Below are 22,500 nucleotides of genomic sequence, written 5' to 3' on the forward strand. Positions count from 1 at the left end.
ACTAGTGAACTAGTCTAGATTTCAGCATACAGATTCGACTACCAATGTATTAAGCCACATGTAAATGTCAAGACTTGGTTCGACACAATGGAACAGATATTCCGTTAATAAGTAATGTATAGTTATGCTAGTTATCAGCTAAAGTTGCTGCAAAGTTGAAGGATAAAACAATCCATCATCATTACAGTGATCAACTTATTATACGCACCGACTCTTAATTGCATGGTGCACACTTGGAAAAAATAATATAACATATTTTAATTCAAACCATCTATACATAAAATTAAAGTCAATGAAAAAATCCGCCGTTACTTCGATGATGGATTTAAATTATGCTTACAACTTTGTCAATGTTTTTGCAATAACTAATTTTGCCATTTTTGTCTCACCTGTTTACGAAAGTAAAGCTTAGCCAATAATGTATTCCTTTCATTGAATATATCAATGATCTGCAATTCTATCTTGCAATGATAGAGACAAATTCTGATCGAAAAATTCACGGAAAATTAAACTACTATAGATGTCAGCATATAAAGACTCCAACAATCGCGTGTCCATGGCACATGTGTTATGTATTTGATCAATATATGATACTAATTAAAATGAAAATGACACTCACCATGTTCTCTAACGTTTCATTTTAATTGGTATATCAGCATCCATAAATTCTTAATCGCCACACTTGATATATCAAATATACATCGAAATCAAACAAACAAACACTGACTCTGCTGATTCACACTCGTAAGCTAAGGTATGTTTTGATGACTTATTCAATGTCAAAAAGAGTACTTGATTAGCATATCCCGCTATTGTAAATGATTCTCTACGTTGATTGCAGCACTACAAGAATGAATCCAAAGGGACTGCTGATGATTCCACTGCTCCTGTGTGTCGTGATATTTACGGACGCTGACTCCCGGAAACCGAAGGTCTTTCTCCATGACTATACCAGCTACAAAAACATATGTCGTGAAATGGATTGGGTGCCGAAATGCAACAAACAGCCGCTTAAAGGTAGAGAATATATTCATTGACAGTTAACCAAAGATAATTCATAGATCTACTGTACATTCCCCATTTCAAGGGAGTACAGAACATCGCTAAATGACTCGTATATGTCAAACGGCGAGATCAGAAATTTGCAAGTGGTTCGTCAATCAAGCTTTTAAAGGTATTTCAGGAATATAATAACAACAGTGTGGATTTCATTTTGCAAATGGAGTTTTCCGTTGAATTAGAAGATAATGATTTCCTCGCGTATATGTGTATTTAGAAATCTACAGTACTACCAGTTACTCAAAAATATCTCATTGGCTGATAAACACTTACTCAAAGGTAATTTTTCGACTAATTAATAATTACGCACTGGTAGCTCAAATATTTATCAACACTCCCCATAGGTAGTTATTACGAGGGCTGTGCGATATGTAATGTGAATTCAACTCAAATAGTGAAATGAACATTACATCCCTTCAAAGTATTCTCCGCGGTTTGAAATACATAATTTCAATCTCTGAATGCAAGGTGAAGATAACGAACAATCTAATAACTCCCACAAGCAATACAAAATAGATAGTTGGGCAAATACGGACCCCTGGACACACCAGAGGCGGGATCAGGTGCGTAGGAGGAGTAAGCATCCCCTGTTGACCGGTCACACCCTCCGTGAGCCCTATATCCTGATAAGGTAAACGGAGTTATACGCAGTCAAAATCAGTGTGCCAAGAACGGCTTAACAATCGGTATGAAACACACCAGACAGCATTTGACCCAATGCGAGGTTGTATTGTCGAACTAGTCGTTATAACGACCATAGAATTTGAATCCATTTCTGAAATGCGTCACGGTATGCTAATTTAGGTAGACCTCTGAGGCACTGACTGATGGCTGGCCAAGGCTTTGTCGGGACCTGTAACGATGACTAGATAAGAACGTTTTAAGGTTTGGTAAAAGGGAAAAAGTTGCATGGGGCTAGATCTGGAGAGTATGGTTGGTGTGGTAAGACGGTAACCCCTTCCGACTTCAAGAATTGCTTAAATCGTGCAAAGCGTTAAAGCGCTGTGGTACATTACACATTACATATCGAACAGCTCTCGTAGACTTATAAACAAATGTAATTGAAAGGCTTAATCACCATTAATTCTAAGGTGATTCCTCTCAAATAACAAAAGTCGTCAATAATCATATGAACAGTTAACCAAACGAAGTTCATAGATTCATCAAACAGTAAAACTAAAATATCTTAACAGTTCACTAACGATATTTCCCTTGGCTACAATATCGAGAAGGAAACCCAGATTCCTACGTTAGCTTTCTAAGTTTAAAATGAAATGCATGACTTGCTCTGCGATATCAATGCAAAACAAACTGAAAAACCCATATCCCACCAATGACTTATAGGAATTAAGTTTATCCATTATTTTGTTATGTGTCCAAAGCATACAGAACGAAATGGTTCAATTTCCTTGAACATTTTATCATTGTTTTGATACACTACATGTATTTATCAAATAGAGGATACAACACTATTAAACACTAGCGGATTAACAAATGATATCTGTTTATGCAACAAAGACAAACATGTTCATTTGCACCACATGTTAATGCTGCCAGGTTGTAGAAGTTTGAAAAGTAACTTACAACACAAAGAAGTAATCAAACCAGTTTTCCTTTGGTCAGAACGTTCAGTAATGTAAATCGATTCTAATCGAAACTCTGAATATTAAGATACAAAACAACTGTATGACCAAATTAAAACATTCAAATTAACATAAAAAATGAAATATTGAATGAATATCTTGTAAGTGATGGAAGGGGCTTAAAATTAAAACTCCATGTTCTCTCTAAAGATCTGTGGAATGCACCAGTAAATACGATACGACTCTAATTGAAACTGTGAATATTGAGATACAAAACAAATGTAATCAAAATATCATGAAAAATGAAATTATTATTGTCTGTCTTGTAATTGATGGAAACGGCTTAGAATTCAACCTTGCTGTCTTCTCATTTCAGGTTGTTTCGGAAAGGTTGTTGCATTCCATGCTCATCTCTCTAAAAGTTTGCTGAATGCACCAGTAAATACGATAATAAAACTTACCAATGTCCAAACAAACGAAGGAGGAGGATACAATCCAACAACAGGTAAATTCACCGCTCCTACAGACGGCGTCTACTCGTTTTACTGGACCTACTGCACAAACAAAGGATCCACCGTCTACGTTGGTGGATATGTGGATGGTAAACTGACTACACGGGTTCTTACTCACGGTCAGGCAAATGCATGGCAGAACACATCTGGACAAGTCGTTATCAAACTAAACAAAGGGAGTCAATTCTGGATTCAAACTTTCTTTGGAACTGCTCAATTTATTCATGATAGTTACACTTTCCTTTCAGGCTACAAATTGTCTGGTTGTTAAACTTCTCGATATTAAACCACACTGCTAATCATTCCCGTATTTCGTTATGAGTTTTTTTTAAACTTAAGTATGACATCAAAAGCGAAAAGTTGAAATGATGAGACAGAAGAATTAAATTCTTGAAAACTTCTTTGGCAAATAAATGTTCAAAAAGTGTGTTATAAAGATATGAAAAGGTGAAGATGACGAACAGTGATCGATTTCGTGACCTATAATGAATAAAAAAATAAAAGCTGGGCATACCAGATGTGGTATCAGGTGCCTAGGAGGAGTAAGCATCCACTATCGACCGTCCAAATCCGTTGTAAGCACTGTATCTTGATCAGATAAACGGGGTAATCTGTAATGTAAATCATTTTACTCGTAAATGAATATATTTTGCCAATGAACTTGCAGTTTGGTTGATGATTCCACCTTCTATATTGCATTAAATGATGTCCGTAAGCTATGATATAATTTAAATTGAGCAGTAATTATCGTCAATTTAATTAACAACCTTCGATTTCTGAAAAACGCTAGATTTGAAATGAAAGTGTATTGATATACTTGTCACAATAGTACTACTAACATATTGAAACATAATTTTCAATAATATGCTTCAATTGCTAAGTAAAGGAAAGAATAACATATTTTTTATATGCAAGCATAAATGCATGTTATACTAGTATTCAAGATGAGAATTTCTCTATTCAATAAGATTTTTGATCAAATGGAAGAATGAAAAGGTGAACATAACAAACAGTGATTGATCTCATAATTCCTATAAAGAATACAAAATTAGAGTATGGCAAATCCGGATTCCTCGAAACACCAGAGGTGGGATCAGGTGCCTAGGAAAAGAACGCATTGTCTATCAACGGTCACACCCTCCGTTAGCCCTATATCTTGATGGGGTAAGCGGAGTAATCCGTAGTCCAACTCCATAGGTACAAAAGCTTCGTGAAGTAGAAATGTTGACCAAATGTCAACGCTGTACATCCATCCATTACATAATATAGTCCGGAAAACATAACCTCGGAGGGACACAAGGATACACGGACGGACGGATGGATTGACAGCGAGATGACAAATGTGTCCCGTTTGACGACGGGTATATAGAACTGATCGTATTCGGAACATGCTCTTGCATATCGAATCAACTGAGGGATATAATCAACATATGCAGGTGATAATGGAATACTCCTACATAAATATGGAAAGTTGACTATGGAAAAGCTGGATTCATCCCGTCTATTACAAAGTTAATTATTAGTTTTCCATTAACATCTATGTTTTATAGAATATAAAAGCTATGGAAGGATGTTATAGCTTTTATATGAACAGTTCATGTCGTTCAATATATTTCGATCCTTTATTGTAAGAATAACTCATGATGGGATTGTTAGGTTTATGTAATGACTGCATGTTGCAGTCGTATACATATAATTACACCTCCAATCAGATCGTTATAATGACCTTAGAATTTGCGAAATGCTGAGTTTAAGGAGACTGTTGAAACTCCTGTAACATCATCTTCTTTTGTCAGTAGTCTGACTCGATTTAAAAACTGATCATACGCAGAACAACCTCTTGCATATCGAATTAGTTGAAACCATATTCAGGCGATAATGTAATATTGCTGTATAAATATGGGAAGTTGACGATGGAAAAAGTCATCCCATTTGTCATGAATCTGGATTATTAATATGCCGTTAGCATCTATGTTCAATAAGATACGAGTATCTAAGTACGAAGATGTAGAAAACTCTGTGGTGTTTTTTATTTCGAGTTTACTGAGATGAAAGGTGAAGATAACACACAATGATCAATCTCATAATTCTTATATCCAGTCGACACATGAATGAAAATAATTATTGTTAATATATAAAACATCGCTGATATATCTAAATGCCGAATTGAAAGCCATAGCAAGATATCTAATGGAAAGCAGTATTGTTACAGTAATATGAACTATGGAACGGAGTTCCCTTTAAAAACAAGACTTTATTTTGCACTAGTGAAATTTAATGTGGCAAGGTACATTCGAAGGTTACACCAGGATACATCGTAATCCCTCAACTTCAACATGAAGCTGCAAACGAGAAAAAAATCACGATATCAATATAAAAACGTACATCGATATAAACAGGCAAAGCAATATCAAGTGTTAATTACAAACAATACTTTTACCTCATCTACATCTCATTTCTCTTTCTATAAATGGTTCGAAAACGCAATACTGGCGTCTTGTCTCTCAAACTCAAAACGTATCTTGTGTAATATTACCTTATACCTCAAAAAAGTTTCAATAAAAGAAAACAAACAATTCATACCACAATTACAAGTATATCATTTACTTCTGACAAGGAGTATAGACATGTATTTTTTACTTTCTGTAGTTAAATCAGTCTGTCTTCTGGTAACTAAAAGTCAAACAGTTGCTCATTTGGATTATTAAAGAAAGTTTGACAGAATTATCAACATTACTTGCAACATGTCACGCGTTTGTGAGATATTTAGATCAGAATTTACATACTGTAAATGGGGAAATGATTGCAGTGATTTTAATTTCGCTATGTTCGCGGTCGGGGATTTTTCCATGAAATTAAAACAACCACAATCATTTTGCAAGTGCGACACAATACGTTTTGAACACATAAAAACAAACAGAAAAATGAACCAACCCCCATATCCCAACATTACAGTAGGCTAACAGACAATGAAACACAACTTGTAAACAATAAAATAATAAACAAAAACATATAAACACTGAGAACAATTCATTAATAAAAATACACCCAAAGTTTATCAAGTGTAAAACGGTGTTAGGTGTAAAACAGTAAAAAAAGAATTCTTAAAATGAAGACCTACTAGCCTGAGTTAGTGCCTCACTCTGCAAGAACATTTGAAAATCAATGTACTTATTTACTAACTAACATGCACTACGGCTGAAATCAAAATTTAATTGCTTTATGGGGAATATAATTATTATGGAATATTTTAATACCTTGTTATTAGGTGACTGATTTACGGATCTCAACTTCAAATCCACCAGTCTCTTCCGTCTTTATTTATTGAAATATTTTTTTCCCTAGATAATGTCTCGATCTTTCTCCAAAATTGTACGTTGTTTGCCTTTTTGACATGTGTACTTATCACATAGCTTTCATGATTGAATTATTTCATGCTGATTTGATGAACTCCTTCAAGGTGTAGTGGTGAGCCACCTTACATGGAGAAGCGTAAGTCATCCCGATTGTCAATACGTTGAGTTGTTAGTTATCAATACATTTCTGTTAGGATTGTAAGCTGAAGTACTCTCTGGGAGAAAGTTGTGGACTGACTGCAGTAACCAAATACAGATCCTGGAGACTCTATCTGAAGCACAGAGATCAACTTCCTGTCTGTCATCAGTCTGATTATCAGCAAGGTGATTTATCTCATACATATTGCCCAAGCTTTAATTGCTGAGTTTTAGTTGTTACATTTTAGTCCCCTAGCGATGAAGTCGAATGGGACTTTAGGTTTGCGCTCCATCTTTCTGTCTGTCCGTCAGTCCTGCAAATCAGTTTTCCGCACTTTTGTTTATGTGCTTGCAGATATTCATTTGATATTTGGTGCATTGCTTTGCCTTAACATCTTACAGATCAAGTTAGAATTTCGTCTGGGTCCGTTGATTTTTCCCTAAATTATGATCCTTAGACTTAGAAAATAGCATGAATTGTCAGTTTTCCTATTTTTTTTTTATATGCTTACACATATTCATTTCATATTCAATATATTATGATGATTGCTCTGCCATAACAAGTTACAGGTCGATTTTGAAATTTTCCTGGTCTAGTCTTTGTACCTGAATAGTAGTTAATTTCCAACCATTCATATCCTGGTTTCCCAAATATTCCCTTTTACCATAACCTTGATCTGATAATGAACTTTGAATTTTGTTGCGGTCCAATGATTTTTGCCTCCGGTAGGGGACTATGTATTGCTATACAATATTCTCAGAATGCTTGTTTAATTACCAATGATTTGTGGTCCACATATATCTTCTCCATTTAAAGATTGAAATAAAATTTCAGTCGATATTAATTGCGATACATCTTATTATTAAAGAGTAATAACTCATTGTTATAATGACTGACTTTCTTTTGACACACATGAGAGAAAATAAATATTTGCAATGCATTCCTTGTCCTTGTATTATTTATAACTGCATAGATCAGAGGTTAACTTGTATGATTGCCAATCTGTAGATAATGCGTTTGAATCTAGCTGGATTTTTATATTTTTCAGTTTACTTTCTACTAAAACTGTAATATTTTGAATTAGATTTGATCATTGATTGAAATGTTTTTGATTTCATAATACTATATTATGTATTCTCCAAATTTCAAACATAACACTTTCATCTGATTTATTTTTTTTTATCCATATTTACAAGTAAAGAAAAAATAGTTTTAGATAAAAGTTGAAATAAAATTGCCGTGTGAGCAATTCAGTTTACAATTTTCAGAAACTCAAATACAACAACTTGTGGCAATTGCTAGTGGAGGCCACTTACATGTATTGCTGTATTATGATATACGCATGTAGTTTTTTTTTTTTTTTTTTTTTTTTTTTTTTTTACAACTGTTTGTTTATGAAATTAAATGTTTTAAGTTTTTACAGTGTTGAATTCTGGATTCTAATTTTAGATAATGAAAAAAACTGTACGATTTATGAAAGGTGAAGATAACGAACAGTGGTCAATCTCATAACTGCTATAAGGAATACAAAGTAGAGAGTTGGGCAAACACGGACCCCTGGATATACCAGAGGTGGGATCAGGTGCCTAGGAAGAGTAAGCATCCCCTGTCGACCGGTCACACCTGCACTGAGCCCTATATCTTGATAAGATAAACAGAGCCATCCATAGTCAAAATCAGTGTGCCAAAATGGCCTAACAATCGGTATGAAATGCGCCAGACAGGATTTGACCCAATGATAGGTTGTGTTGCTATATTTTGTATGTTACCATTGATCTGGCAGCAGTAGGAAATAAGCCTGTTTTACTTTTAGCTTTGTGGTTTGTTCCGTGTGAAGACTGTAAAAATCCCAACTCGTGTCACTGGAGGAATGCCATCTGGCAGCCAGAAGTCTGCCAATCCAAACATCTGAATGACCTCGACATCAGCACCTGCTTCAGGGGCCGAAAGGTGCTTTTTATAGGGGACTCAACCAATCGGGGAATCATGCATTACATTCTTGAGAAGATTAGCGGTTCTATTACGGAATGGGACAAAACTCATAACCTCAAACTCTATAAAAGTACCAATGGCAACCAGACTGATCTCAGCTACACATATTACCCACAATTCTGGTTACCTACCAATCACAAACCTGCATTTGACAAGGCAATTTACCAGCTCATCAAATGGTATATAAAAGTTATAAGTATGCTGTTATATAATGTTAATGTGTCATTAAGTGCTGCAGACTTATGTAGACAAATTTGCCTTTAAATTTAGGACACAACCTTTAACTGATGACAACAGAACAGTGCTGTTAGTTGGCGGTGTTCATTGGTTGGCTAGTCAGCATTTAGATCTCATCATCAAAGCTTTAAAGAGGTATCATATCTTCATCTTAGCTTTAAAGAACACATATCATGGGATCATAAAGGAAGAATGTGCATGTACATTAGAAATTCAGTTGTGTACAGTGAACAAAGACCGTAAACAAGCGTTTTGTATTTACAGCTACTCTAGTTTGTAAATCGCTGATTTGTAACCTATGAGTTTCTTTGTTTGTTTGACGTCCCTTTGAGAAATGTTCACTTATATTGAGTCGTCACCAGCTGTAGGTGGATTACCACAAAGTTAGACAGATGCTTGGTGATCAGGGTTGTAGCAGTGAGGGTTCAATTCTTTAAAGTAGCAGCACCTGCCATGACATGTGACCTATGTTTTTAAGATCATGTCTGATAAAGCCATTACTCTCACTTTTAAATGCAGAACAATTGACAAAGGAAATACATACGAGGGTTGTCCCAAAAAGTCGTAGATAATGTTAATAATTTTCGAAATACGCATCAAATCCAAAAGATTTTTTACATGAGGAAACTTTTAGTTATTCTAAACAAAAATTATATTATTTGAAATAAGTAATAGAAGAAGGGATGTTACTGAATAAAAAGATATCTATCTGCATTGTTGGCGCGCGTACAAAAATAAGTAGATATTTTCTTTGTACCACAGATTTGGATGAAAGAAATAGTTTCATATTAAATATATCGCTTTCAAATTTATATCAATGGAATCAGTGATGTTTTCTACGTAATATATTGGTTTTACAACCGCAGGACGTTATAAACGGCAGAGAAGTGATGGCATTTATAAACGTACCTGTAATGAAAATTTCGCGATATGACAACGTCAACGGCATTCTTGGCGCACGAAAAAATATTATGTAGCCATTGCTCAAAGAAAACACGAGATGGAAAGCACATCAGATCACCAGAATGTAAGTGGGGCATTAGTGTTTAAATGGCACAAGATATTTGTAAAGGGAATGACATACAAACTGAAAATGGGAAGGCCATCAAAAAGAAAATAACGATCGCAAAATCCTGAAGGTAAATAACGTCATGTAATTGATGAAGATGAAGTTTGTGCGCCGACAGCTATGATCATGTTTTTTATTTGTGTTCTATGTCATTATGAAAAAAGATAGGAAACTTTGTAAACAAAACTCCAAAATGATGCTTTAATTTAAATAACAAAAGAAAATTAATATTTTTTCTAACAAATAAACGAGTTATTAACATTGTCTACAACTTATTGGGACAACCCTCGTATGTTAACATCTTGGGTTTAATGCGGCCATTGCACAAGCAGAGCTTGAACTCATGACCTCCTGGTTATGAAGCGAATGCTCTACCACTGAGCTACTGGTGACAAGTTCAAAACATATTTTTGGAGAAATAGAGAGAGTTAACATATTGGGATTTTTAGCCGAGTTGCAACGAAGTTGAACTCGGCTATTGGTTTGGTGATGCGGGCGGTTGGGCGTCAACAATTGGTTTCCGGATGATAACTCGAAAAGTTTATTTGTGTTCAAGTGAATATTCTTCAATATTTCTGTAATGTAAAAAAAAGTTTGTTCACAGTAAGAGTACTTTGACATTTTCAGGGAAAATTTATCTCACATTAAACTCATCATCAAAGGATTGGGGTCCGGATTCCATCAGCATGTAAATGGTGTCCACTACTTACCAGAAGTAAGTCCAATTACATATCACAGCGAAAACAACGATGTATTTAAGATAGAATTTGTACTATATATGCATCCATGGGAAATTAAAAACTTGTTCCTTTTTTAGGGTCAGGGTTATTACAATGGAAGTCTAATTTTAAAAAATGTGCTTTGTTTAGATTTACAGAATATGCTAATGACTGGGATATATTTATATGCCAGTCATCAGACGTCTGTATATCTGTCCGAGGTCATGTTTTCCGAACTTTTTACCATAACAGATGCATGTACAATGTTGAAATTTGGTCACTATTTCTCCTTCAAGAATTGTAAGTGTGAGATGCAGTTGCATTGGTGCACCATGACCTACTTTAGGGCTAAAAGTATTTTTTATTACGGATTCAATTGCCCTGAAATTTAGTCATAAGTTTCCTCTCAGAGGAATACAAGTCCAGTTTGCATTTCAGCTGGATTGGTGCGCCATAACCTACTTTAGGGCTAAAAGTAGATAAAATAGTTTCGTGGACTTTTTCTCATTATGGATCATAGATATTGCACTGAAATTTTGTCATCTCTGTCCAACGGGCATATAATGTAACTTTTGCGGTACTTTTGTTTGAAATTTAAACCACGGTACATGTAGATGTAAAAAACAAAAACAAAACAAAACCCCTCCTCCCCCCCCACACACACATTTTGTAAATAGAGTTGCTAGGTATTTAATGTAGTTTTAAAAGTCTATTTTCTACTTTTTATTGGTAGGCAGACTTGCAGAAAGTTTTACTGAGAGAAGAGGAATTAGAAAGACATGGCAAAAAGCTGGGTTTTGAATTCATCAAAACATTTAAAATGACAATGGCCAGATTTAAAGATTTTTTACAGGGGAAATGTGCTTGCCATTTTCATAAGGTAAGTATAGTAGTCTTCGGATTTCAGAGGTTTTTAGCTCACTTGACCTGTAAACTCAAGTGGGCATTTTCTGATTACCTGTTGTCCGTCCATCTGTCAACTTTTCGCATTTTCAACTTCTTCTCCAGAACCACTGGACCAATTTCAACCAATCTTGGCAAAAAGCGTTCATGGATGAAGGGAATTTAAGTTTGTTTAAGTGAAGGGCAACGCCCTTCTCCAAGTAAAAATACACTGAAAAATTATTTTAAAAATTTTTCCAGAACCAACAGGCAACCCTACTTTGCACAAAGCATCCCTAGGTGAAGGGGATTCAAGTCTGTTCAAATGAAGGGCCATGCTCCCTTCATTGGGAAAATAATGCAAAAATAGGGTGGAATCATTAAACATCTTCTTAAGAACCACAGGGCCAGTTGTTGAAATTTATATGAAAGTGTCCTGACATAGTGCAGATTCAAGTTTGTTCAATTCATGGCCTCTGGGGGTAGGGTAGGGCCAAAATAGGGAAAACCTGTTAAAAATCTTCTCAAGAACCTAAGCTAGGGCTTTCATATTTTGTGTATATGTCCCTTACGACAAAGCATTTCATGTGATCTAATGTTTTCTGATCTTGTGACCTTAAACTGGAAGTTTGACCTACTTTTACTAAAAATCTTATCTATTAAGTATGTCCTGAACTATCCAAGGTAGATCTTTCATGTCTTAGTATATATAAATTTCTTTTTGCAAAATCTTTGATTTCATATCATGTCTTTTGACCTTGAAGTCTGAGTTTGACCTACTTTTAAGATAAGTATATGTATATCAGGATCTATTTTAGGTAGATATTTTTATGGCAAGACATTTGCAACACAATAATGTTTGATCTTTTTGACTTTGGAGTTTGACCTACTTTTAAAAAACTGACCTTTTTAATAACTCCTGCATTATTTAAGGTACGTCTTTCATAGTTTGAATTCTTAATGGCAAGACCTTGTTATACTTTGGTGTTGACCTTAAACAACAGGAAGGTCAAGGTGGCTCAGGTGAGAGATGTGGCCCATGGGTCTCTTGTTATGAAATTCTTGCAAATTCTCCTATGAACAGTACCATTTTTATAATCGGATATGGCTGGAAATACTTAAATGTGAATAAGATTAAATTTTCTGATCGAAAACCAAAAAAGTTCTTGCAAAATAATATAGGATGTACAACGTTTAAACTCTTACAATGTATGTAAATTTAGTTTTGTTGAGTTTAAGTCCCAGAGAAAAAAGTTGGAAAATTTACTCACAGTAGCATTCTAGTACTTGATTATTGTGAAAATTTCAAAAATAGAAAATGCCGAATTGCTTCTCTGTACAACTGTAAAATCATGCATTTTAAGGTTAAAAGTCAATGAGTTGTTTTTGAATTTTTAGTAAAGAAGCAGTTTGTGTTAAAGTTGTCTTTGCTATACAATGTTCATACACGATGACTGTAATTATTATATTGTGAAAAGTGGTAACATTCATGTAATATACTTTCATTCACACAATTCTTCTCTATGAGATGTAAGATATGTTAATATGAAATGAATTACAACCTTTATGTTGTGCTCTGTCATTAATGAAGTGAAGAACAATTAGACAATATTGTACTTGCAGTTAGCAGAGATGAAGAATACCGGCCTCAGTAGACCGATTTACCATGTTGAAGGTGAAATCAATGCAGTCTACTCACAAATGATTATCAACAGCATATGTAGGACATGAAAAAGACAGGATCGAGGACAAATATACACCTCTCAGTCTGTCTGTCTGTTGATATTGTCCAGGGTTCAGATGCCATCCACTAAATATTTACTAGAGACGAAAGAAACATAGGTGTGATTTCCTAGCTGCTATACTCTACGTATTATGTTGTCATTCAAGCTTACTAAAACATGTACATGTACACATAAGATATGTCATATAATATGAAATACTCAACCACAAAGGAAAGGCATTTAAACAATGTCCATCTATTGTTTGTGAGACGGGTTATATATGAGGTACATATATATCTTGTGAAAGGGGTTATATATGAGGTACATGTTTGTAAGAGGGGTTATATATGAGGCACATGTATTGTGTGTGAGAGGGGTTATATATGAGGTACATGTATTGTTTGTGAGAGGGGTTATATATGAGGTATATGTATCGTTTGTGAGAGGGGTTATATATCAGGTACATGTATTGTTTGTGAGAGGTTTACATATGAGGTACATGTATTGTTTGTGATGAGAGGGGTTATATCCGATGTATATGTATTGTTTGTGAGAGGGTTTATATATGAGGTACATGTATTGTTTGTGAGAGAGGTTATATATGAGGTACATGTTTTGTTTGAGAGAGGTGTTATATATGAGGTACATGTGTTTGAGAGGGTTTATATTTGAGGTACATGTGTTGTGTGTGAGAGGGGTTATATATGAGGTACATGTATAGTTTGTGAGAGGGGTTATATATGAGGTACATGTATAGTTTGTGAGAGGGGTTATATATGAGATATATGTATTGTTTGTGAGAGGTACATGTACGGTGCAGCTTGAGATTGCACACAAATATTGACTGGCACTGATAATGTAATAAAACATTTGATATTTTGTGTTGATGACTGTTCGCTAAAGACAGAAAATATGGCTAGATATGTTGCTGTAATTCTGTTTGCTGGTGAAGAGCTAGTCCATATGTGTTCATTTGTTAATGAGTATCATTATATTTCTGTAAGGTGCGTGTGTCCTGTATTAAACATACTAGATACATATATTACCGGGTTCACTATGTAATAGATTAATTACTGCTACAACAGGCAGTATCTCTTTATACAGGTGTTTGAATATTAACTACTCATGTATGCCTTGTATGAACATTTCAAAGAACAAAATACTCTGTATTTAAATATACATTTGTTATCATTTATGAAAGTTTAATAAAATGTTTTCAGAAATTCAGTTTCGATCTGCATTGTTGTTTAAAAGCAGTTAAACAAAATCATCTCTGTGTAGCAATTGATCGATTAATTGTTTATAGTTTAATGTCCCTTTCGAGAATCTTTCACTTATGAAGACGTCACCATTGCCGGTGAAGGGCTGCAAAATTTAGGCCTATGCCTGGCGTTTTCGACCTTTGAGGAGGAAGGGATCTTTATTGTGTCACACTTGCTGTGACGCGGGGCCTCGGTTTTTACGGTCTCATCGAAGGACCACCCCAATTAGTTGCCTCTTAAGACAAGCAAGAGGTACTAAGGACCAAGTTAACCCAAAATTAGTGAGAATATCCAAAAGATTTTCATTGAATACATGTAGGTTCTTATGTTAAAGAAAAACAATCGATTTTTCACCAGGACGGCTTTTAAGGAGGTACACTACATCGTCATAATAATGGTTGACTTTCTTTTAAAACATCAATGAAAAAATGGGTATGAATATCAGCAATAGTTGTATATTCCGTCTAAATATTAATACAATGCTGGGTAGCTCAGTTGATTAACATATTAACTGCAAAAAGAGAAAACATGTCGACTGCTGATCTGTAGATCGCTCTTTCGAGTCCAGCAAGGATTTTAATTTATTTTGAGAATACTTGATACTAAAACTTTTGTGATATAAATCCAAACTAGCTGTTCTTAGTTTGGTCAGCGGGAATTTACATTTCTAAAAGAAATAAATTGATAAAGACATGCATTCAAAATGAAGTACATTTAGTGATGATTTTCTGTGCCAGACAGATATCTGTCTTCTATCTAGTATATATATATTACTTATTTGGCGGATTGATATGTAGTCTAAGCCTGTTTTTAATTATCTCGTTATAACAAGTCAGTATCTCGGTTATCTAGTTATAACGATACTAATTCGCTATAACGAGATAACTAACTCGTTATAATGAGATACAGTACAGACTCGTTATAACGAATTAGATCATCGTCACATGTCAAGGGTTATTGCGAGGTAACGAATCAATAACCCTTGACTTGTGAAGATGGAATTAGATTTCATTTCACTTTTCAAAACCAAGCCAATCTGGCTTTAAACCAAGCCAATCTGGCTTTCATACCCTTGTCCCAAGATTAATTCATACCAAATGTGAAAAGAAGAGAAGTAGCTATAAGAAGTTAAAAATGTTCATTTTTAATGGATGACAGACGACGATGGGCGGCAACCAATGGCAATAGGTAACCCGAGTTTACTCAGGTGACATAAAAATTAATATACTGCATAGATTGATAGAATAACGGAATATTAATCTTTTTAGCGATTATAATTTTCCCATTAAAATGAGTTGAAGTGCATACAATTACAAACTTGCTTGTGCACATATCCGTGTGTGTGTAATATATATGATACTTGTGGAATTTTATTAACAATTACATCTTGATTCTATAACATTGATTATAAAGGTCAAACGACATGTTATTGGGGATCATATATGTATGGAGCACCAAATTAACATAAACTCAGATAATTGAAGATATCATCAATTTGTTTGATGCGCGCCTCAATTCAATTGAAGATCTCTTCAAATAATTAATGATATCTTCAATTCTGAATTATTGCGTCCATTGATCAATGATAGCATTAATTCGTCAGCTGAATTGATGCGCGCTTTAATTGAATTAATGATCTCTTCAAATGAATTAATGATATCAACAATTGAATTGATGCGCGCTACAATTCAATTGAAGAAAGCAATACTTCATGAATCAAAGACAAAATATGGTATACACATGGGCAAACAAACTGGTACGCACAAAAGAAAATAGACAGACTTGTAGCTTATTAGATTTATTAGCGGTAATGATCACGGCTGCTCATAACTAGTGCAAGGATAAAAACCACAACCCGAAGTGAACCCTGGGACCAGATGTACACCCGGGAAAATATAAGATAATGTTTATTTATATTTTTTTAAACAATATTTTATCATGTATAAAACATAAATGGATTAGGCAGCAGGCATGCAGCCTATATAAGCCTTCTCCAAAATTTATATTTTATTTATATTTGTGATATCAATTAAATGAATGAAAAATCCAGGTGAGCTCTACTGGCAAGCTGAATCTCCCCCCACACGGAAATGGCAGCCGTGACGGAGGAATGGCTCGAAATAATAGGTTCTTGTCTGAAAAAAAAAAAAAAAAAAAAAAAACAAAGCCAAAACACCGACAACAAATTAAGAAATGTACAATTTCAGTTTACGGGGAGGGCTGGGCGGATGAATTTCCATGTGCGAACTGCTGGGGAATCTTGCACGGTGGTCATGACGTAATTTATGACCTCACTAATACCCAAAAAGAAAATTGTTGGCAGCGGGAAATTGCCCCGGTGATACAGATTAATGATTAATATTGATATTTACCTTAGATAAACCGATTTAACTTCGACGAATTAAATCCTAATAATGCGCGCATTACATCCTCGCATTGGGTCAAATGCTGTCTGACGTGTTTCATACCGATTGTTAAGCCGTTCTTGGTACACTGATTTGACTGCGGATAACTCCGTTTACCTGATCAGGATATGGGGCTCACGGCGGGTGTGACCGGTCGACAGGGGATGCTTACTCCTCCTAGGCACCTGATCCCACCTCTGGTGTGTCCAGGGGTCCGTGTTTGCCCAACTATCTATTTTGTATTGCTTGTAGGAGTTATGAGATTGATCACTGTTCGTTATCTTCACTTTGCATCAATTGATGAGAGCAATAATTGAATTGATGCGCGCATTAATTCATTTAATGAGAGCAATAATTGATTTAATGCGCACATTAATTCAAGTATTGCTTTCTTCAATTGAATTAATGATATCTTTAATTCATTTGAAGAGAGCAATAATTCTTTTAAAGGGAGCAACTATATAATTAAAGATATCTTCAATTCAATATATCCACAATTGAATTAATGATATCTTTAATTGAATTGTTGCTCTCGTTAAAAGAATTGATGCGCGCATTAATTCCTGATACAGAACATTGTAAAGGATTTAAAGATATCTTTAAGTGAATTAAAGAGATCATCAAATTATTGATACCGAGCTCTAAATTAATTATTGCTAGCAATATTTCTACTAATTTGATGCTCTCATCAATTGAATTGAAGAGAGCAATAATTGAATTAATGCGCGCATCAAATCTATGATTGATCTCATTAATTGAATTAATGCACACATTAAGTCAATTATTCCTCCATTAATTCACTTGATGCTCGCATTAATTCAATTGATGAAAGCAATAACTGAATTAAAGCGCGCATTAATCATTTGATGAGAGCAATAATTGATTTAATGCGCGCATGGAACAAATCCCGTCATCAGTATACTTCATTACCATTTTAAAAAGTATAGGATGGGAGAGAAATGTGCTGTTCTTCACTGTGATAACTCTCCAGGTATGCATATTTTATCTTCATTTTTCAGATACACCTAGTTCTATTCATTGTGGTGACATGTATACGCTGCTTCTAATATTTTAAAGCTCTATTCATCTTTAGGTAAAAATGGTATCTTATTGGATATTTGCTATGAGTAGGCTACATTGGGCAATTGAACTTCACATTCAGATACCAGGGCATATAAAATGTCAAGTGGATGCAGGCTTTGCTCAGATCCAAAAGACGTGATTTTGTGTTAATATAAATTAATATTGAAAAGCCTGCATCCACTTTTTATTTTATTTATATAATCTATTATTCGGACACAAATCATGCAAAACTTCAATTTATTATTCGGGAACAAATAATACAAAACTTCAATATCTGTTATTAGTATACAAAGGTCATAAGTCATTTACAGAAACAAGTACCTGTGATACAACACTATTCAGAAGGGAAGTGCCCATAGCTGTAGTCACCGCGTTTGCCCCTTACTTATGGGAACACTGTACATATACTTCATCACCATGGAATAAAGAACTATAACACAATTTGAGGTGTTACATTACTATGAGTAAAATCGTTGATCCACCCCTTTTTAATCGATGGATGCCGCGTACGTGAAGCTTAAAATAGATTTGGAAAGTCCCTCCAAATCTGCTTTGAATCAGAGGAAATACTGGCATGATTTCTTTATATATCCAGGTCAGTAACAAAACAATTTTTATGAATAATGATGATGATACGAAATAGTATTTAAATAGTTTTTAAAAGTCACATTTCCGGAATAAATGCTATCGTAAAGTCCGCGGATTGAATAACATGATTATGCGACCGAATTTAATCAATTCTGCGTTTATGATATTACATTTTGAATTAAGAATTAAGAAAATAATGTTCTTACGAATTTAACTTGTCAGCAACCATTTGACATTCTCTGTCTTTTATTTCTTTAATCTTTCCGGACTTTCCACAACCCTTCAGAGGTCCAAAGAGGATTTCTGCTCTCGTTTTCACTTCCTCTATTAACAGAACTTCTTCCTCAGCGGTCCAATTTTGTGCCCTAGCTTTCTTTTTTACTTCCATCGTCTCCATATTGAAAGGAAATGCAGCAGATGACAAGATTTCAAGACGTAATATTGGTATATTTACATGTTTCTATGACGTTTTCTCACCTTTTTAACATTCAAGAGCTCTACAGGGCCGCTACCAGCGCTGAAAAAATTCCGCGAAAACTGTCGCGCACGATAAGATTCTCAACTCAACTCTTGAGAATATACTCATCTAAGAATATTCTCAAATCGATTTATGACGGCTGATTTGAGAATATTCTTAGCTGAGTAATTCTCAAGAGTTGAGTTGAGAATTTTTTTGAAAATTCTCAAAGTTTTATGAAGGCGGGGCCAGGGCATATAAAATGTCAAGTGGATGCTGGCTTTGCTCAGATCCAAAAGACGTACAGGAGGTGATTTTGTGTTAAAATGAATTGATATTGAAAACTTAAAATTATATCTAGCAAAATAGAGATTTTTTATAATGGTGCATATTTGTTCAAACCCTTTATGCGGCGATGTCTGTTTTTCTATATCAGATTGTGACACCTTACAGCACGTTGCTGACGCAATCTCTAAGTACTCCAAAAGTAACGAGGCTGTGATAATAGAAGATGGAAATGTGAAATACTACCAATGGAAAGAATATACTCTCTCTCTCTCTCTCTCTCTCTCTCTCTCTCTCTCTCTCTCTCTCTCTCTCTCTCTCTCCTACACACACGAACAATTGGGTTGTCAAATTTTGGGGAGAATCGTCACTTCATGACATACATAATTAAATGCTCTTTTACAAAAGTATATACAATACAAATTATATACAATATAAATTACATACAATATAAATTACACGTTCAATGCTTAATTTTGTTAATCAATACGTATATACCCCCCCCCCCTCCCGCCTCCAATGGACTGATCCACAAAGCACAAGGTGAACACTTAAATGGACATGGAAACGATTTGAGCTGAACATTTTCTAATTTAATTTTTTGATTTTTTGATATTTAGAATGCTTAACTAAGGTATTACTAATGATTAGGACAAATTTGAATGTCGGTAGTCAAGGTACATGGGAGATACAAGTCCTTGTTATGTAAACGCTATATTCTATTAAAGCACGAGCTTGTTTACAAAACAAAGAATTGTGAGTGCTGTATCTCACTTACAACTCAACAACTGATATTCAAATTTTGGTTGACCATTAGAAATACTTTAGTTAAGCATTGTAAATAATAAAAATGGAAAAATAAAATTTGAAAATTTTTCAGCTCAAATCGTGTCCATGCCCCTTTAAGATATGCATGACTTTCGATAGCTTTCGTTTTAGTAGGGGGAGGGGTCCAGTTCGCTACATGGGTTCGATTCATCTGTTCAGTCCTTTCATTCTTACATTTCCATTATTACTCCTTGCTTTATAAGTGACGGATGGCAATTTTATATATAAAAATCACAAACATTGCTTGTGAAAATACCCGAAAATGTTCGTTGTCAAAAATTCTAGTAAATGCTTATGTTTCTCACCAATTTCAGAAGTCATAGAAAAGTGGTTTATGCTTAATTCAGAAATCAGTTCGCACTGGAAAATTACTGGTATACTTTTTTAATAGACGAACGGAGGGGGTATTAAAAACAAATAAAAGAATACTAGTATGATGTTTTACTGGGAAATTCAGAATATGTGTAACCCTTTAATTCAGTAAAATTTCTAGACTTGCTCGCTCCATTGACTCTAACCAACACGTGCCGCATGCTAAATATATGAAATGTGAACTAGTATGCAACATGCATTACAATAAGTAAAAGTCTTCCATCCAATAGCACATACAGAATTATCTGTCCCGTTTCCTACAACATACACATTGAATTTCATTTTAAATTCCAGCTTTAGACAATCGAAATGATTTTAATAGGCAACAAACAAGGCTTGATCAAGTCTAGGATACATCTCTCCCCCCCCCCTTTCTAAATTTGTGGTGCTTCATCTATACAGCTGGTGACGTCTCAATATGAGTGAAAAACTCTCGATGGGAGTAAAACAATCTCTCTCTCTCTCTCTCTCTCTCTCTCTCTCTCTCTCTCTCTCTCTCATGATAATTCATAATATTGAAACAAATTACCACTTTCTCAATTAAAGAAAAAACACAATACCACATCGACATTGAAGCACTCTGATATGTTTATTCGACTATAAGCAATTTCATATAATTAAGAAATTGAACGAAGGAACTGAACCCAAATGTTTATTAAATCAAAAAAGTCACATGATGAGAATTAATTTGATGTGTAGCGCTAATTCTCGTGTACTTCCATAATACGTTATACCTTGTAAGCAAACGTTTACGTTCCTCTATAAAAGAGAGGTTAACCTCATTATTGAATAGTTATTACTTTTCTACAAACAGGGGTTTTACGCAGTATGCACTCTAAATCCAAATAAAACAGAAAACAAGTCATTCTAGCTTTCTTTAAGTTTTCACTCCATGCTCGGTCAGTAATTGTCGAATCTTAACGTGTCCTCTTCTAGCGGCGTAGAATGCAGCATTCCATCCATCATTATCCACACTGTGTAGAAGGTCAGGGTATGTTTGGATGATATAACGACTCATTTCTAAGTTAGCGTTGCCACATGCCGCGTGAAGAATGTTCCAGCCGTTATTGGCTTGATGTTTGACGTCTACTTCATTATCTGCCAGTAGTTGTAGAATGTTAACGTTTCCTCCTCCAGCGGCGAATAGAGCAGCATTCCATCCATCATTATCTACACTGTGTAGAAGGGCAGGGTATGTTTGGATGATATAACGACTCATTTCTAATTCACCGTTCCTACATGCCGCGTGAAGAATGTTCCAGCCGTTATTGGCTTTATGTTTGACGTCTACTTCATTATCTGCCAGTAGTTGTAGAATGTTAACGTTTCCTCTTTCAGCGGCGAATAGAGCAGCATTCCATCCATCATTATCTACACTGTGTAGAAGGTCAGGGTATGTTTGGATGATATAACGACTCATTTCTAAGTTAGCGTTGCCACATGCCACGTAAAGAATGTTCCAGCCGTCATTGTCTTTATGTTTGACGTCTACTTCATTATCTGCCAGTAGTTGTAGAATTTTAACGTTTCCTCCTCCAGAGGCGTGTAGAGCAGCATTCCATCCATCATTATGTACACTGTGTAGAAGGTCAGGGTATGTTTGGATGATATAACGACTCATTTCTAATTCACCGTTCCTACATGCCGCGTAAAGAATGTTCCAGCCGTCATTGTCTTTATGTTTGACGTCTACTTCATTATCTGCCAGTAGTTGTAGAATTTTAACGTTTCCTCCTCCAGAGGCGTGTAGAGCAGCATTCCATCCAGCATTATCTACACTGTGTAGAAGGTCAGGGTATGTTTGGATGATATAACGACTCATTTCTAATTCACCGTTCCTACATGCCGCGTGAAGAATGTTCCAGCCGTTATTGGCTTTATGTTTGACGTCTACTTCATTATCTGCCAGTAGTTGTAGAATTTTAACGTTTCCTCCTCTAGCGGCGTA

The 22,500-nt window shown here is 35.0% G+C and overlaps 3 protein-coding genes across 4 annotated transcripts in view; 2 read left to right on the top strand and 1 right to left on the bottom strand.

The window, feature by feature from the left end:
- Positions 1–632: 632 nt before the first annotated feature.
- LOC125654956 (complement C1q tumor necrosis factor-related protein 3-like) lies at positions 633–3,460 on the top strand. Of its 2 annotated transcripts, XM_056143777.1 has the most exons (3): positions 699–754; positions 842–1,017; positions 3,019–3,460. In XM_056143777.1, the coding sequence occupies exons 2-3, from the start codon at positions 852–854 to the stop codon at positions 3,423–3,425; spliced, it is 573 nt and encodes a 190-aa protein (XP_055999752.1). In that variant the 5' UTR covers positions 699–754; positions 842–851; the 3' UTR covers positions 3,426–3,460. The 2 variants fall into 2 exon arrangements, with proteins under 2 accessions (XP_055999751.1, XP_055999752.1); XM_056143776.1 differs by having other exon boundaries at positions 633–1,017; positions 3,019–3,450.
- Positions 3,461–8,635: 5,175 nt separating this feature from the next.
- LOC125656547 (cadherin-like and PC-esterase domain-containing protein 1) lies at positions 8,636–14,499 on the top strand. The gene is made up of 5 exons (XM_056145626.1): positions 8,636–8,797; positions 8,880–9,013; positions 10,575–10,662; positions 11,400–11,546; positions 13,172–14,499. The coding sequence occupies exons 1-5, from the start codon at positions 8,636–8,638 to the stop codon at positions 13,277–13,279; spliced, it is 639 nt and encodes a 212-aa protein (XP_056001601.1). The 3' UTR covers positions 13,280–14,499.
- A 6,619-nt stretch (positions 14,500–21,118) lies between these two features.
- LOC125656545 (uncharacterized) overlaps positions 21,119–22,500 on the bottom strand; it is a 185,434-nt gene continuing 184,052 nt past the window's right edge. The window contains exon 20 of the mRNA XM_056143767.1: positions 21,119–22,500. This exon is cut by the window's right edge and continues 359 nt beyond it. Within this exon, the coding sequence (XP_055999742.1) occupies positions 21,430–22,500 (1,071 nt within the window). The 3' untranslated portion in view covers positions 21,119–21,429.

This window comes from Ostrea edulis, chromosome 7 (genome assembly GCF_947568905.1).
Source record: "Ostrea edulis chromosome 7, xbOstEdul1.1, whole genome shotgun sequence".
NCBI classification, from domain to species: Eukaryota; Metazoa; Mollusca; class Bivalvia; order Ostreida; family Ostreidae; genus Ostrea; species Ostrea edulis.